Below are 17,325 nucleotides of genomic sequence, written 5' to 3'. Positions count from 1 at the left end.
GGCCTTGCAAACTCAGTGCAAAGCCTGTGGCCTGTTACTAGCGATGGCAATAGCGCCTTACAGGGCTACACGGTTACAAGCTGTGAGAAGTCTTGGGGACAGGCTGGACAGGTGAGTTATAAGCGTGAGAGGCCAAGTAGGAAGAACATTCCAGAGCCGAGAAATTCAGGGAGGTGAGAGTGGGAGAAGGGCAGCACGACGCTGAGACCTGACCGCTTCCCTGTGACAGCGGTGCCTTGTGCCGTGTTCACGTTGCTCTGGGTTTCATTAGCGTTCGGGCCAGACCGTTGCTCGCTTCCTAGGCTGCGCCAAATTTTTGCTGCCTTTCCGACACCTGGGCTCGCTCTCTATCGCRCAAACCCCTTGTGGTGGGGGGGCTAGGGCAGGGTTTGCGCGGCTTCCTTCCAGGGGAGTCACGCTCGAGCTTCTTCAGTGTCGCGTTTGGATTTTAATAGAGTTGCAGATATTTATTCACTGGTGGTTCTTTAGATTATGTTAATTGAAATGTGTGCAACTGCCAAAACCGATTACCCTCAGATTGCCTTTACTGCTGGAAAAGTGCTTTTATAGACTCATTTGCAGAGGCTAATAGTAAGGAGGCTGTTTTGTGTTTAAAATTAGCAGTTTGGTTTTGATTTGGGTCTAAATTAAATTCTGCTCTGAAAAATCTATCTTAAATTTTGTTGCTCAAATCAGGTTTAATTCATGTGTATCACGTTCCTTGTAGGATAGGGTGCCGTGTTGCCTGCTGCCAAGCAATTGCCCTGGGGGAACAGGGCAGCAGCGTCAGCCGGTGGTGTGAGGAGCAGCTGTGACGCCAGGGCTCGTGGGTGCTCTGCTCTGCTCTGCTCTGCTCTGCTGCCAGCCCACGGTGGGGTTTTAAGGAAATGTCATAACTCTTTATTTTCTCCAAGAGTAATAGCACATTTTATTTCAAAGTGAGGCACATTTTTTGAGCGCAGAGATGTATGTCTGCTCATTTCTCATTCATTGCTTTTAATACGCCTTTTTCAGAATAATAACCCCCCCCCCGACACCTTGTTAATATCAGCAATCTTACATGGCTTAACTTGTGCAAAGGGAAACAACATTGAAACTCTCAGTCTCTCATCATCTTAAAATATTTTTCTTTTGAATTCTTATTGCCAAGTCTCAACAAGTAATAGGGTTGTAGAAATAAGACTTGGGGAAGYTGGGTCAAAGTCATTATGGCTACATGACTGCTTAATACATAGAAAGCAGATGGTAGAAGTGGAAATTTAATTTTCATAATAAAGGGGAATCATGAGGGGAGAGTCTAGGAATTTGTGTAGAGACCCATGCTCSATAAGATATTCATAAGATATATGGAAAAGGGGATGAATAATAGATAATGAGATAAAGCTAGGCTTTCCAGTAGAAAAACTAGGAAAATCAGATGAAAATAGCAAGTGGCAGACTTAAATAGCAAGCAGTGGTTCTTTGCATTAGCATGTAGCTGTACTGTAGGAGTCCTTGCCGCGGGAAGTTGTGCATGCTAAAAATGTACATGGATTCAAAAATGACTGAATAAGTTTGTGGAGAAAGAGGTCCACTGATATGAAATAAAAATAAAAAGGATAGCATTTCTGGTTCAAGAAGTCCCTGCTGGAGGCCGAAAGGGCATCCTGGGGTAGATACCTGCTTTTGAATGCTGTTGGAGAGCGATACTTGTCTAGATGGACCGTTCATCTGAGCTGAAAGGTGCAGTCTTATGTTCTTCTAAAGAAAACTGAAAAACACACGAGAGCTTCCCCCACCCCTTTGTTTTCATTCCCACTTCTCCTYTTGCAAATCCTTCTGCCCTCTTGCAAAGTCAAGAGCTTCTCCATGTAAATTCCTCTGTTTTTACCATCCATCCCRTCTGATCTCCTAATCACCTTTGTACCCATTCCTGTACCTTCTTCTCTCATAATGTCCATAACATCTTTCGTTTCTGGCTTTTCCCCCTAACACCAGAAGGTTTAAATAAAAATCTCCACACTGTTGATCCCACTTGCATCATCAGCTACCAGCCTACTTTTATCCTTACATTTTATCTTCAACCTCATAGAATATGTTGATGTAAATTTTCTCTGAAACTGTTCTTATGAAGTTCTCTAATGTCTTCTCCTTTCCTTGATTTATCGGTTTTCTTTGATGCAGATAGCCAGGCTCCTYTTGAAATAAGGTACTTTCACTCGCTATCTTCTCGGTTCTCTTATTTGTTCCTCAGTGTCCTCTCGAAAGGATCCTCGTTGTTTCCTCTCCTACTTTCTGTAGAGCTTTCATAAGACTTTGTCACTGGTGCCCTTCTCTTATTCCTTGACCCTGTATAACCACTCCTAGAAATACACTGTAAGACTCCCTGTACCTTTTTCATTGTTTTCTTTAAAGCCTATCTTAAAACTTTTTTTTTCTCTCTGATGCGCTCAGGGAGATTGGCAGGGGTTAACTTCCCAGCTGTTCATCAGTGTTTCAGYACTTGTTACTCCCTAGGTATTAATCTGCTGTCCCTTGCCTCRCCGTGACATGCAAGCATTTGGGGCAAAAACAGTCTTTCTGATGTGTTTGAATGGGACATTAGAATGCAGTGTGCAGAACAGTTAGGTTTATAACAGATTAGCAGTAACAAGGGTAGAGCACAGTGCTGCTTCATGCAGGTAAACTGTTGTCTTATATTACGACGGTGACTGCTTTTCATTCAAGTGATTTATTGGCAAAGCACTGGAATATTTTGGCTTTTGAAACGTACCATTGCGGGAAATGTTAGTGAACACATTGAAGTTCTGTTCTGCTTTGGTTAAATTAGGAAACAAAATGTTTTAAAGGTTTACATTGGATGTGTTCTTTTTCCAGGGCCAAACTGGACCTTCAGGAGGAAAGGCAGTACCACCAAGGCCTGCTAAAGCTGTATCCAAAAAACGGGTAAGATCCACACATCCAAGAGTTTTTAAAATCTTTTTTTTCCTCCTCATCTGTGAGATACAAACTAAGGCGTGTCTGAATAATGTCATATTTTATAGAACTGGTAACATTACAGTATATTTAACACTAAGGGATTGCTCTAGATTTCCAATGAGGAGGGAATTCACTAGCAAATTAGAATAAAAAATGGAAATTAAAACAAAGACACAATTTAGGTAAACTGCAAAATGAAAGGATTAAAAAAAGTTTGTGATGTAAATTCCAAAGTATACACTGACATGGACTATGAAAAAATCTGTCTTCTCTGGTTAGAAAATTCAAAACATAGCCCAGATTCCTATAATTAACATACAAGTACAGCATTAGAGAGAACAGTATAACTTTTTGACTGTTAGACTAATTGTAATGCTTTTCATTGCCAGGCAAATGAATGCGTAGGGGGGCACCCTTATTTAATCTACCTTCCTCTTATACAGGGCCAAATCATGAGCTGATGTAAATTCACTTAGCTCCACTTGACATGGATGGAGGAAGGCAAATTAACATCAACCCAGTATTCTTTAAGCAGGCATGGTTTGCAAACAGCTTTTCACTTCTTAAGACAAATCACAGTCTTGTTAAACATTCTTCTTTTGATCCTTTAAAAAAAGTATTTACCTTTAAATAAAAAAGATAAATAAAAAATGTTTACATGTTTAAAACCTAACAGTATTTTAATCAGTGTCTCAGGGGAAACAGCACTGAACTAACTGGCTTTGAAATATAAGATAAATGTCCTACAAGCAGGTGTTCCTGTGGGTAACACTGCATCATGAACGACTGTTCTGCTGTTGTAGTCTCTTGAGAATGAGAGAGCCTGACCACCTTCCAGTTTGCCTTATTTCAGTTCCCTTTTCCCAGGTGGAAACTAGATTGCAGCCTGCAAGTTTCCTTGGGTGCTTGGCATATGCAGAATTCTCTGTTGCTTTCAGCCTCTGCACATTTGTACACGGCACTGTGCTTTTTACCTCTGTGGTGCTCTGCAGATAGCAAAGCTTTGCTGGGGCAGCAGCACTAACCAAAAATAATGAGAATGTTCTTTCTCCCCCTTCCCACTCAAGCCTCTTCATGGGCTTATCCTGGAGTGTTCCTGCGATCTGTACTCCAGGCTCTACACCTGCAAACAGCCTTCACTTACACCCTGAACTCATTGACAGCTGCATATGGCTATAAAGTTTAATAGACCTGAGAGAACGGTATTTAAAGGAATGATTGATTTATTTTAAATCAACTCATTACGCATTTCAAACTGAGGGAGAAATTTTGCCTTGAGCAGCTAAACTCTTTAATCAGCAACTTGGTGTTCTGGCAGTTTATCTGTAATGACAAGTAATTGAAATTCATCCCTGCAGTGATCCCTTTCCTATTAAAGATATCGTATGATGACACCAAGCCAAGCCCAGCCAAAGGAGACGAGCTCTCTGTGTTGTGGGAGTGCAGACTGGCTGGCCTTTGCAAGAAAATGCTTAATGTTTCTCCAGAAGTCTCATCCCTACAGTTTTGTATCTTGAACTAGTTTCTAAGTGTATCTTTATATAATAGAACTTTAGAAGTAATCGTGAGTCCCTGGATTGTGTCTTTGATCAGTTCTGAACTATAGCCCATTTGGGCTTAATATGGCCAAAAGAAACAGAATTGTCAACTGAAACGCAAGTGGAGTTACTTGAGTTTTGTTACTGGAGTTACTCCAGTTTTGTTACAGGCCAGGAGTTGTCTTCAATCAGCAGCTCCTCGAACTGAGGGCAGATTCTCGGTTGTCCTGCTCACACCCACTGAACTCTTGCTGGCAGCTGTAGACCTTCAACAATCTTCAAATCTGGGCCTGCTGTTTGGGGCTATCTGGTCTGGTCAAAGCACAGGTGGACAGGGAAGTGCAGTTTCCTCTTCCTCACTCCACATCTGGAGAAGTGCTGCTTGGGAGCAAGTGAAGTGATCACAGTCTTGGTGCACTAATGGGCTTGCTCTTCCTATGCTAGGATGAAGATGTGTCCACTGAAGTGGGAGAGGGGCTTGATGAATGGGCAGCAGGAAAGATTCTTGTCAAACCCCCAGATCAACTGGAGTTGACAGAAGCTGTGAGTAAAACTGTTCCTGAAGTTGGCATGAGATGTATACAAAACTCCCCCAAACAAAGCGTGCCTCCTACCTCTTTTTTTTGAAGGACATTCTGCTAAAGTGAAAAGCCCCAGTACTTGCTAGTATACAATATCTGCAGTTTAAACCAAAATGTCTTTCAGCAGGAAAACTGGGAGTGTGTGCTTTGAAACGTGGCCCTGGGCTGAAGGCAGAGTAACTCCGTATGGAAAGTTCTTCCTTCTTGTTCCGACGGGGGAACGTGGCCAGGATTTCCCCATGCTGAGAAGGGCCCTGCAGCCAACCTTGAGCCCTTCAGGGGCCAGCGGGAGTCTGGGAGGAATCCTGTAGCTATATGGCTATTTCTTTTCAGCTTGGTTCAGTGGCATTGCAGAGTCATTCATTCACTCTTCTGACTGCAGCTGTTTCCCTATTCTCCACTGCTGTATAAAGCTCAAAGGGTAGCTACACATACTTCCCCCTGGTCAGGGAGTGAAGACAGTTGACGCTAGTACAGCTTTTTCTAAGCAGTGGCCAATCCTGCAAGCATTGCTACTAAGCTTACTTTTTATTGTATTTTTGGATTGCATAGCTTCAGGGATTGTCTTTCTTGCTGTRTAGAAAACATCTAGCAATTTGTAAGTGCTACCTCAGCCTAGCTAAAAATTTACATGACAGCTAAAGAATTCAAGATAGGAAGCAGGATGACTCTGTTCTTGGTCTTCTCTGAGCTAGCTGTGCTCCAGCCATTGCTCTCATGGAGATCTCAGCTGTAAGTCAGATATCTGCAGCAAACTGAACATCATAGAAATGAGCATAAAGGACCTGGTGATCTTCTTATGCTGTATGTCACATTAACAGTGGAATTTTATTTATGATACTATTTTGTTTTCATTCTGCAGGAATTAAAAGAGGAATTTACACGCATCCTGACAGCCAATAATCCCCATGCTCCCCAGAATATTGTCAGATACAGCTTTAAAGTAAGCGTGGCGTGATCTGTAAATCCAGGATGAGATTTTTTTGTCATTAGCTGCTTTTGTGTTTGGTTTTTATTTATAAACAAGTAAATTTCTTTTTAATGTGGCTTCCTCTTGTTACATATTTACTGCCAATGGTTCCTAAAGTGTTTTTGCAGAGGGTGAGAGTCTGAAATCATTGACATACTTATTTATTCAGAAAAAGCCGATAAAAATTACTCACCAGGTTCTGGCAGTGAACATAATTAGTGCAGCTAATCTCAGGCAATAAGTTTTTCCATTCAGTGGTGGTTAGAGGAGAAAAGGCGACGCTTTATGCAAGGTGTAAGACATTTATGCCTCAGTGTCCTCACATCAAGATTYGATTGTTTGAATTATAGGAGAGTTCAGGAATGTGCTCTGTGAAATCAGTGGCAAGAGCTCTATTCGTGATGAGTAGATGTGGGCAAGGGAGGGTGCATCAATGGCTGCCAGGAAGTCACACCTTCCGAGTCACACCTTCACATTTCTATGTGCAGAGCATATGCTGTGTTACCCTGGAGCAGTCTTCCCCAGCTAGTTTGTACAGCTAGCAACATAGGCTGCTGCAGGGGGGGAGTGGAGGGGTGGCCCTGCCTCCCATACTTTTCTTGAAAGGGTTGCACCCCGTGAAAGAAATGAGAGCRTGCGGGGACAGTTCCTCCAGCTCTGGTATTGGATTATCTCCAAATTTAGGCAGGGAGTAGACAACCATCCTGAGCCTGTCTCATCTCTGTGCTACTGTAACAAATGTGKCTAATTGTTATGCTAGATCAGGAGGGAAAAGAATCTGTGGAAGCAGATGGGGTCAGTTTCTCTTCTCCTTGCAGTTGGCGTTTTCAATATTTATGAGATGGAAATAGGTGATGAATGATCCATATCTTCAAATCCTTCTCAGTGACTGAAGTGGGCTTGATGCTACATTGTGATTGGTACAGAAAATGGTGGTATTTTTAATAGAGAACGAATTAGTGAAGCATCTGGGGTCTGCAGTGGCTTCTGATTGCRTTTAGGTGAAACTCAAAGTCTTAATACGTGGTTTGAGCCTAGGTTCATGTCTGCACTGTATAGTGGTCTACAAGCAAGTGCCAATCAAGCTAACTTCAAATAGCTGAATTAGTGCAGTGCTCATTACCCTGGGCACGAAGCTAAGAGCCCATACTGTCTGCAGGTCAGAGCTGCTATCTCTGAATGGTTCTGCTCTTGTATGACAGCTCATTTGGGGATCTCAGCACAGCGTGACATTGGAGTCTTTTAGTGATTACTGTGTAGTAAGAGATGCACCAAAACTAGATTTAAACTCGCTTGCTGTGGTACTGGTGGAGAACTAGAGGTTTCCTGTTCTTGCTTTTTTTCCTTGTGTTTTAAACTCTGGCTCTCAGTGTCATGAGATATCAATAGCTGTTTGAAGAAATTCAGTGTAAATATGTCAGTCACAAATACATATTTATCAGTGTGGAACTTACTTGACTTTAGCAATTGAGGCTACACAGTATTTTTGGCTTAAAATCATGTATTTCTCCCCACTGATTTTGTTGTTTTTTCCTCTCTGTAGGAACGAACATACAAGCCAATAAGCTATGTGGATCAAATGGCCATTCACTTCTCTTTGAATGGTAACATGATACTCAAAGATTCAGATGAAGGCAGACGGCAGAATGCCAGATTAAGYATTGAAGCAGGTAAGTTTGTTATCTGAAACCGCAGTCATTTTTAGTTAGCAACTGGTATCATTTATTCAACATGATGGAGTGATCATGCTTCATGACTAGAGAATGGAATAGCTTTTATTTTGGCTTGTATCCTTCTTGTGAAAGAAAAAAGTAAAAACAGTCAGATGTTTGCCACAGTGCAAAAAACAGTGCGTGCTTTCAGGGCCAGGTGAACACTAACATTAACACCATCAACTGAAATTTTCAGAGCTATTTAGTGGCTTTTAAATAGCTTGCACTACAGTTAGTTGGATATTCATGTTTAAATCATGGCCAAAACTTTCAAAGCAGCATAAGGAGTTTAAAGTTTAAGGTATTCTTAAAGCAGAAATGGTTGGAGGCTGGGTGAGCATTCATAAAAATATCGTATACTTGTTCTATTCTTATGCTCTCTCCAGAGCATCTACTTCTCAACAATGTGAGATATAAGATATTGGGCCAGTTGGAGCTTTGACCTGAGCTAGTATGGCCATTTTTAGGTTCTTAGTTAAGAAAGATGCCTTAATTCAGAGGCTCAAAAGCTGTTTCAGTAATTAGTTCTAGGTTGAATTTTCATCAGGGAGAGATGTACTCTTTAGAGATTTTTCTCATATTCCCRCTGTTTGTGAAAGGAGAAGCTGTGTCACTAATACTGCCTTTTCAAGGTGGTAACTTTCAGGCACAATGGTACCACTGCATAAGCTCCTGAGAATAGTTATTACTTGTGGCCTCTGAGGGTCAATGCCTCTTTTGATTTACACTTAACAAAGTGTGTATGAAGATTTGAAGTAGGACAAAGTGCTAAGTGGGATCTTCAGTGCCACAAAAGCATGGGTTGTTGTTGCTGGCAGTGCACATTTTCAGAGATTCCAAACTAGCTAGTTTAAAGCAAGCTTATAGCTTGCTGCTAGCATGACTGTGCACTCAGGGCTGTGATTGGAATGTAGACATCCATCATTCTCTAACATAGCTAGTATATTCRTTTTTATCCATATAAATAGGAACAAACCACATTACCACTCTTTTGTACCAGTCATTCTTCATGGTTGTATGTAATTACAGCCATTTTTGCAGGGCAGAAAGGTCCAGAACTGAAGGCAAAGTCAGAAACAATGCTACTCAGGTCAGTAGTGGATTTCAGAGATTTGACCTGAGTGGAAATCAGAGTTTTTATTCCAGGCCAGCCAGAATTACTGCAGTATCATTATAGTAATAATACTGTCTCCTTGTGTGGCTTTGAGCAAACCATTACCCTGCAAAATGAGAATGGGTCACAGTGTTAACTAATGAGATAGCGTTTGAAAAAGATGCATCTGTAGTAATGCTTTAGAAGATAGAAGTGTCTGCAAAACGTGGGATAATACGTCCTATTATCTAGAGCTTATACACTTATCTCTTCTGTTATCAGAAAAGCCCCCTGTTGAGGATTCTACGATAATATCTGAAGAAAYAGAGATTAAAGATGAAGAAAGTACAGAAGATATACAGGTAATTCTCCATAGTTAGCTGAGAGCTGCCCATCTTATTTTTAATATTAGATTTGAAATTCACTTTATTGTAAAATGGACTGACTCAGAAGCTTCTGTAATTGATTTCTTTATGCCTGAGATGTTTCTGCTGAGATCCTGCAGATTCTACCAAATAGCTGGGATCCTCCTGTTGTTTGGCTTGGAGGAGCTGCACGGGGGATGGCAGGTCCCCGCATAYCAGGTCTGTCTTCATCCAGAGATTCCATCAAGATGGACTGTAATTTTCTGGGAGCTGGAAACTTCCTGGACAACCTGTCCATCCCTGAAAGGCAAATTGGGCAAAAGCAAGATGTGGAGAGGTGAAAGCAGCAGGTATAGCTATCTGAATTAAGTAGTGGCCTGACTTGTCACTGTCTCACTTGCTGTGAGAAGTTTGTTTTTACCCRAACTGTGTCAGGCCCTGGAATCAAGATCTGACTAATTTCTCTGCTAGAGAGCAGAAATCCRGCAGGCTGAGATAAAGCCCTTCTGAAGAAGGAAAGAGATGTCTGTTTCTTTCAGTGTAGAGTTTCTGCTCTACTCTCTTGCAGGCTGCAGGGGAGGAAGAGGCAGAGGAGGCAGGAACAGCAGAAGTAGCTGAAGCAGCAGAAGCAGAAGAGCCTCCTCCCCTGAGACCAAAGGAGCGCAAGCTCGCGAACCAGTTCAACTTCATCGAGAGAGCTTCTAAGACGCTCAACAACCCCTTGCGGGTACGCTGCTTCTGCCATTTCCTTTAGTGATAAGGAAGAGCTTTCCTTTGGGAGGATATGTAGAGCATCTGTTTTTATGTTATATCCTGTAATCCCTGCAGATACTGTTGGGAGGAAAAAACTGTGACTAATTATGATAAAACATTTGGGGTGGTGAAAATGGTGACAAAAAATTCTTGCCTCACGGACTCTTGGGCAGCCTGCAGGAGGTTTTGGTGCCACTGTAAATCTTTACACCTCTACTTGGATATAGCATTTTTCATGTCTATTTTCTTATCTGAAAAAGAAGGATAGACCAATGGTTAGGGTGGTAGCTGAAGGCTTGGAATCCCTGGGTTCATTTTTCTTTTGCCACAGACTCCCTGGACAGCCTTGTACTTCAATTCTTATTTGCAGAGCAGGGATATAAGCACCTATTTATCGCAAGAGGACTGTAAGGATAAAGGTGTTAAAGTGTGTGTTGAGCTCAGGTGCTACAATCAGGCTTGTGTAAGAATGACAGATGTTCACTGCTGCTACACAGTACATCTCCCTTTCTGCTCCATGCCTGTGCTTTGTGGTCAGTACAGACCCAAGACCTTATGTTCCCCACACCTCTTGCTGAGCCCGTGGCCATTCCAAGGGAGCGTGTCTTCACAGCGGCCCCCGACAGAACAGTACCGGTGATGTTTGCCCCCAGCTGAGAGGTCAGGCAGCAGCTTCCTCTGAGTCTGAGATACATGTTTCAGAGAGAAAATTTTCCTGTTTTCCCTGCTGCCATGGAGTCCAAATCTATACAGCTTCCCSAGAGAGCCTGCCTGCCTGCTTTGCAGCCATTTCACCTACGGTGAGAGCCTGTAGGACTGGTGAGCTTGGAGAAATCTAAGAGTTACTGTGTTGCTGGAGCTACTGTCTCCTAGAAGAGGAGTCACCAGTAGAGATGGAGGATGTAAGGAGAGTTTGTACAGTTGCGAAGTGCTTACTCCAAATTCTGCATCTTTTAAAATCCCTGTAGAGGACACAGAATTTGTTATTTCTCTTTCCCTAGTTCTGCGTATTCCTTTCCCATCCCTATTACTGAAAAATGCTTGAGTGTCTTTGAAAGCAGAATCTAGCTCTTAAATAGCTGTGAAGTACTGTTGTGCGCTGTGAAGGATGTGCAATTTCCACCTCTGACTGCTGCATTTCAGAGGCCAGTGAAGTGCTACAGGCAGCTTCTTAAAAATATCCTGACACAACAGTTTTCTGAAGGAAAATACTGTTCCATGAAATGAAAGTGTTTCACAGAGATATATTAATTTCATTCCAATATTTGATGAAAGGCTGATGGAAATATTATTTCAGTGAGATCAAATGATTTGTTTAAAGGTTATCATTCTGTTCAACTCTTTTGTTTTGACTCTGCTGTATCCAAGTGGGATTTTAATATATAGGTCAAAACTTTTTAAGTCTGATAGCATACTATAACAGGTAGCAGAATGTTTCAAATGGTAGAGCTGACACAAACCGTTTTAACACCTTCAAAATGAAATATTGAAGTTAAATATTTTAATAATGTTGGAAAAAATCAGCCTCTTTTGGTCCGTAAGAAAATCTATTTGCAGTTATACAACCCCTAATAACATTTGTGCAGTGCTTTAGGAGCCGTTTGGATGCTGAATTAATGCAAGATCAGTATTATTCTAACTAAATGCTATGAGGAGTTAGCTTCCACAGCTAGGACTATGTCACTGCAAAGAGTTTCAGCATGTTAACGGTATGATTACACTTCTTTTTGCTTTTTCTTTATTCAGGACAGAGCGTGTCAATCAGAGCCTACACCTTGTAAAAATTTTTCAGCCACTGCTAACCAGGTATCTGTTTTTGACTTTATAAGCTCTTTTGGCGTATACTTAGGAGAATGAGAGGAGAGAAAGGAGAAACTAAATTGTCGTGTTTGTATTCCTTGCACTGGATTGTGCTCAGGTACTGGGGCTTTGATCTCTGGTTTAAATCTGGGAACAAACTAGTGTGGCCCTCTTACCTGCCTTGGTGGAAGGCCCACTCTCAGCTTGCAGAATTAGGCTTAGCTCCATTTTAGGGAGTGGGAATGTGCCTGTTTATTCATGATGAAGAACTGTTCCAAAATTGTTATGAGCTATTTTATCCATCTCTTAAAAATGTTAAAAAAATATGTATTTTGCACGACATTTTACACATGAAATATGTAGCTTTTACTGGAAAGGAAATCCAGCCAATTCTGCTGCTTCTCACAGATACTCACAAAATGTATTTGTGTTTGCCACTGATATGAACATTGGCTCAAACTTTATTGTCTGTTTGTTGTACCAATTTACCACAGAAACACCCATGAGAAAGGATTAACTGGGTGTTCCTGTGGTAAACTGATACAACCTCTTTAAAAATGACATTGCCAGAGAGTGATAGGAAAGGAGGGGGGGGAGTGTCACTGGTAAGCTGAAAACTGTAATCCATTCTATTTCCGAACTTGAAATCACAGAGTAATTGGCCTAAGATCTTCCCTCCATCCAGCTGGAGTTTCCTTTAGTTTCTTTCTGATACTAAGATGACCTGAAAGCWTGAGACAATAGAACTATTAAGATAAGAAGCCATTGCTGAAATTTTGCATGAAAATGTCTGAAAACTAAGAGGAAAACTTTCTTTGTTTTCTTTTTATTCTCTTGAATATTTGAATGAATATAAATTAATATTTTAACATAAGCTGTTTTTTTCCTCAACTCTTCTTCCTTCTTGTTCTTCCTTATGCTTGCATATTCCTCTTCCGAAGCTGTCTGTTCTGCTCCTTCTCCCACTCTTCTCATCACATCTTCTTTGTCCTTTCTGTGATGCTTGGAACATCCTTCCTTCCCATTTCCACCTGTAAATTTATAACACAATACGGTTGGGTTTTTTTGATGACTATTTCTGCTATCTTTCTTTATGCCAGTGTTTTAGTCTTCCTTTTGTGTTTGAATCATACTCCCTCTCTGAAGCTGATGTGTCAGAATTAGATTGTCTTTTCTTTGTTCTGAAAGTAACATATCTGWTTCATATCATATTAGTGCTCCAGTACAAATGAATAATTCTTAAGTGGAAAAATTACTTACAGATCTACTCAAGTAAGACATTCCTGGCAGAGCAGAAGATGTAAAACTGCTCTCAGTTTCCATTTGATCATATGTTGCAGAGTTAGAGTCCAAGATTTAAACTGTGTTAAGCAGCTACAATATAATTTTCCAACACCACATGAGAAATGTCATAAAGCAGGTGTTTAATGCATGTTTCCTATTAAACACTGGTAAAATAGCCAAACAGGGCTGACAGAATGTCCTACGGAAAGGATGTAAATGCGAAGCACCAAGAAGGGAATTGGGGTAAGGAAATAGTTAAGAATGCAATACTGTCTTCTCAAAAAATAAGGCATGCCCCATGAAGCTTTAAAAATACTGGGGTGCAATCCTTCACTTTTTGTGCAAGTAACAAGCCCACTGTCTTCTGACTGATTCCAGACTGATTCCAGGGGGAGCGTTACTGTTGTGAACATTGCCATGTTTTTGTGATGGTGCAGACATTTGTTTTCTGGAGCATAATCAGGTCCCTGTAAGCCTTGCCTCTGTCTGTCTTTCAGTGGGAGATCTATGATGCCTATGTGGAGGAGCTTCAGAAAATGGAAAAGTCCAAAGAGAAAGAAAAACCAAGAGCCCATATAGCAAAGAAGGAAGAGAAGAGGAGGGGGAGAAAGTCAACCTCCCTGGAGTCACAGGTACTGCCATGTGCGCATTTCATAATGCTGGGAGAAGCTCACTGAGGCTGATGGTGGATGCATCCATGGTGCAAGTCAGGTGAAATTTAGCAGCTCATGTGGGTTGTGTAGCTAGTTTTCTCAGCTGGCACGTAACAGCCCTAAGAAATGCAGAAATTATTTTCTGCCAGGAACTGTATTTCCCAAACAGGATTTCCTTTTTTGAGTTGCTGTATTTTTTATGAGAATGCAAAACAGTGTGACACTGTAATCTTGACTTCAAATTTTATTTCCAAATGAGGTTTGTGGCTTTTTTGTGGTGTGCATTATCAATTTTGTGTTCCATTTTTGACTAGCATGTGAGGGATAAAAGAATGAAATAAGTAGAAACACTGTCTGATTTTTCAAGGAGTTCTAAGGGATTTAGCTGCTAGCTATAATTTTCCATTTGAAAGTCAAAGAAAGAAATTTGTGATCCTTTCAGAATGTTACTAAAGCAACATAACACATTTGACTATTTTTAGTATAATGTTGTATAATTATCATTTATGATTATATGCCTATAATATAGATAATATATACTTCATATAAAAGTTATTAATAATTACTTTTTAATTATTGAAGTCTAAGCCTACATACACAAAATTGAATAGTGATTCTGGGAGGCTTGACCGGGGGAGGAGAGGCCGGATCTTTGAAAAATCATTTATTCATTTGGTTGGACAGTGTCAGAAACATCTCTGCCCAACGTTCAAAGTGCTGTAATTCGGTAGTTACACAGCAAGACGGTATCTCAGCCATGGTAATGTGATCATCGCCAGAGAAGGTCAGTCACCCTGAACCCTCCGGAGTGGCAGGGTGAATGGCAAGGCAGCAGCCCCCACTAGTCTGGCTTTTCTGAGCAGCAGGTATCATAACTCATGCTCGGCTCGTAACTCAGCTGCTGTTGTGAGCTTACTGCTAGGCTGATACTGGTTTCTAATCCAGGTTACTCCATCAGAGTGACCTAGGAGTGCCCTGCAGTCATGCCACAGTCCATTCCCCAAAGTGGCAATGATCCCATCTTAAAAATGTCATCCCACTTGAAGCACTGGGAAAACAATACAGCAACCTCTAATTATTTGCTTCATGTTCCAGAATGTTTTCAGCAGGTTCAGGAAGTTTTCATCACGGTTTGATCTGTACAGAACTGTGGGTGGTTCTTTTCTTCCTCTCAGTCTAAGTTAAACCAGTTAGAAGACAAACTGAAGTAGTTTTTGTAATGATTGGAGCTAAATGCAATGAAAACTATAATATAAAAACATGGAAGTCAGATGTTAGCTTGCCGCTTGAATAGGTGTAGTTATATCCCTGTAACTATGATGTACCTCTGTAATATATGCTGGCTCCTGAAAATGGCTCTAGCTGTAGGAATATAAGCACTTTTATACCAATACAGCTGAGTTGGCAGTAGAAGATTTTGCTGGTTTAGCTACCCCACTATTGCTCTGCCATCAAAAGCCTCTTAGTGTAAACAAACCAGGAACATATTCTGACAGGCTTCTTTGTGTGAATTGTGCCATTGAAATTCGCAGTTCCTTCTAAAACTAATAAATCTTTCACCTGAGTAAGCATTGGAGAATTAAGCCTGAAGTCAGCAATATAATTATGAACCTAATGGATGGATTGCTAAAAGCTGATCGTTAAAAWGAAATAAGGATTCTACCGGTGAAACTACATTGTAACAGGCTACTGCATGCTCCATTGACAACAGTGGGAAGCTGCAAACCATGCACCCATGATCCCCCCTTTGGTGCTTTTCCCTCTTAGCACTTTCCCAGGAGGATTGCAGGGAAGCTAAGAAGTCAGTACACTGGAAAAGTGAAAGGAAAAGCTTCTTTATGCAGAGCCAGTCTCCAGAATTGAGACCGATTGTGAGAAGTGTGTGAAAAGCCTGCTGAATTTCCCAGTCATTAACACTGGAGACATGCAACTTGATGTAATCCAAGACTAGAATCTGACTTACAGCAGGTATTACATCTGCTCATGTGTAAGCCTATGGAAATAAAGGTCATGSTGTCAAAATCTGTACTTCTGGTCTCAAGTCAGCAAATGGGGAAACGGGTTTTGTGGAACTGCCAACACATAGCTTACATATTTTGGGCTACACATAGCAATTGTAACAGAGATATCCCAGCTAAACATTTGCTGAGGGCATCCTGCCTTTGGTCATTGCTGAAGGGGAACTGTGGAACATCAAGCAGGAGATGTGGCTGGTCTGTGCAAAAGGCTGAAATCAGGGATGCAGTGGCTAGAGACAGCAATCAACATCCAAAGAGCTTAAAGCACTTACATTGGTGCAGACCAGCTCCTCTTGCCCTGAGATTACAGGAAGTGAAATCATAAGTCTGATAGCATGGATCTTTAACAAATCTATCAAAAGAGGAGTGGAACTGTGCAACTGGAGAATAACAAAGATAGAGTATATGTAGAAAGGGTAAAAATGGTTCCATTAATGTGACCTTTAGTATTAGAATTAATTTGGAGGGAAAGAATAATTAGAGACTTGAGAGTAAATCTGAAATGAAATAAAATAGCACATGAGTTTACCAAAGGTGGGCTGTGTCTGAATAATGTCATCTCTCTGATTAGAGAACAGTTGTGGTTTTCCATGATAAGGAAAGTATAGTAAAGCTAATCYACCTGAAGTTCTGTAAAGCTGTTGCTAAAATATCTTTTGGGAAATAATTAGATAAATGGGAAAGGTGGTTATTAGTACAGATTGGAAGGGACTACTGGAGAGGAAGACCGTGCATTTTGGGATTGATTAAAAAACCTTTGATGAGGTGAGGGCTTACTGTTTGAAGTGACAGCGAGAAACATGACTGTATCAGTGAGTTGTGACATGGCTATGAAAAAGGCAAGTGCGTTGGTAGAATATGTTCTGTGAGGGATGGCAGAGAAGTGTTATTTCTGTTATGCAAGGCACTGGGAGAACTCAGCTAGAATAGTGCAGGGAAGTATAATTTTGGTCACCACTTTTCAAAGGAGATAGATTACAAACCTTGACAGGTATGGAAAAGAATATAACAAATTGAAAGCTTGAACACAAGAAGCCACTAAAAATGCTTGGTTTGTTTTACTGGTAGTGCAAAGGTGGAGAAGGAATCTGAGATTCCAGAGAGGGACAAGAATTATTAAGGCTGAGGGCAGTGTGACAGAAGTACAAATAGATATGAAGCATTTAAGAATATGTTAAATCTGGAACTTACTGTACTGGGGCAGGGACAAAATCTCCTAAGTCCCAAGAGGGAGTTCAGGGAGGCTGTGAAGGAGAGAAAATGTGCCTCATCTGCCTGTGCTAGGGAGGATCTGGAACCAGTAACCCAATGTCACCCTAGAAGTTTCTTCCAGCCTTCTTTCGAATGTGCTCTTTCACAGTGGTGTGCCAGAAGTAGCATCTTCTCTCGACTCCTCTGAAGCAGAACTGGTTGAACGATTTCTTTCAAAGTCCAAACAAAACTTAGATTTAACACAGAAATGCTCATTCCTGAATCATGAGATTGGTGGTGATCTCGGGACCTGCCTGACTTGTGCATCCCACTGTAGCAGTACAGTTAACTCTGAGATATGCCCACTGAGATAACCGAGCCCACAGAGTTGTAATTATCATTTGGAAGC

The 17,325-nt window shown here is 41.1% G+C and overlaps 1 protein-coding gene across 1 annotated transcript in view; it reads left to right on the top strand.

Annotated features, from left to right (window-relative positions):
- Positions 1–2,654: 2,654 nt before the first annotated feature.
- Positions 2,655–17,325, top strand: part of DNAI1 (dynein axonemal intermediate chain 1) — a 145,136-nt gene continuing 130,465 nt past the window's right edge. The window contains exons 1-9 of the mRNA XM_026083736.1: positions 2,655–2,660; positions 2,857–2,925; positions 4,941–5,039; positions 5,940–6,020; positions 7,591–7,717; positions 9,135–9,214; positions 9,786–9,944; positions 11,717–11,776; positions 13,552–13,686. Coding sequence (XP_025939521.1) covers positions 2,655–2,660; positions 2,857–2,925; positions 4,941–5,039; positions 5,940–6,020; positions 7,591–7,717; positions 9,135–9,214; positions 9,786–9,944; positions 11,717–11,776; positions 13,552–13,686 — 816 coding nt within the window. The remainder of the gene's footprint in view (positions 2,661–2,856; positions 2,926–4,940; positions 5,040–5,939; positions 6,021–7,590; positions 7,718–9,134; positions 9,215–9,785; positions 9,945–11,716; positions 11,777–13,551; positions 13,687–17,325) is intronic.

This window comes from Apteryx rowi, unplaced genomic scaffold (genome assembly GCF_003343035.1).
Source record: "Apteryx rowi isolate R43461 unplaced genomic scaffold, aptRow1 scaffold_612, whole genome shotgun sequence".
Classification (NCBI taxonomy): domain Eukaryota; kingdom Metazoa; phylum Chordata; class Aves; order Apterygiformes; family Apterygidae; genus Apteryx; species Apteryx rowi.
The sequence above is the reverse complement of the archived record's forward strand: the minus strand, read 5'-3'. Positions and strand labels throughout refer to the sequence as shown.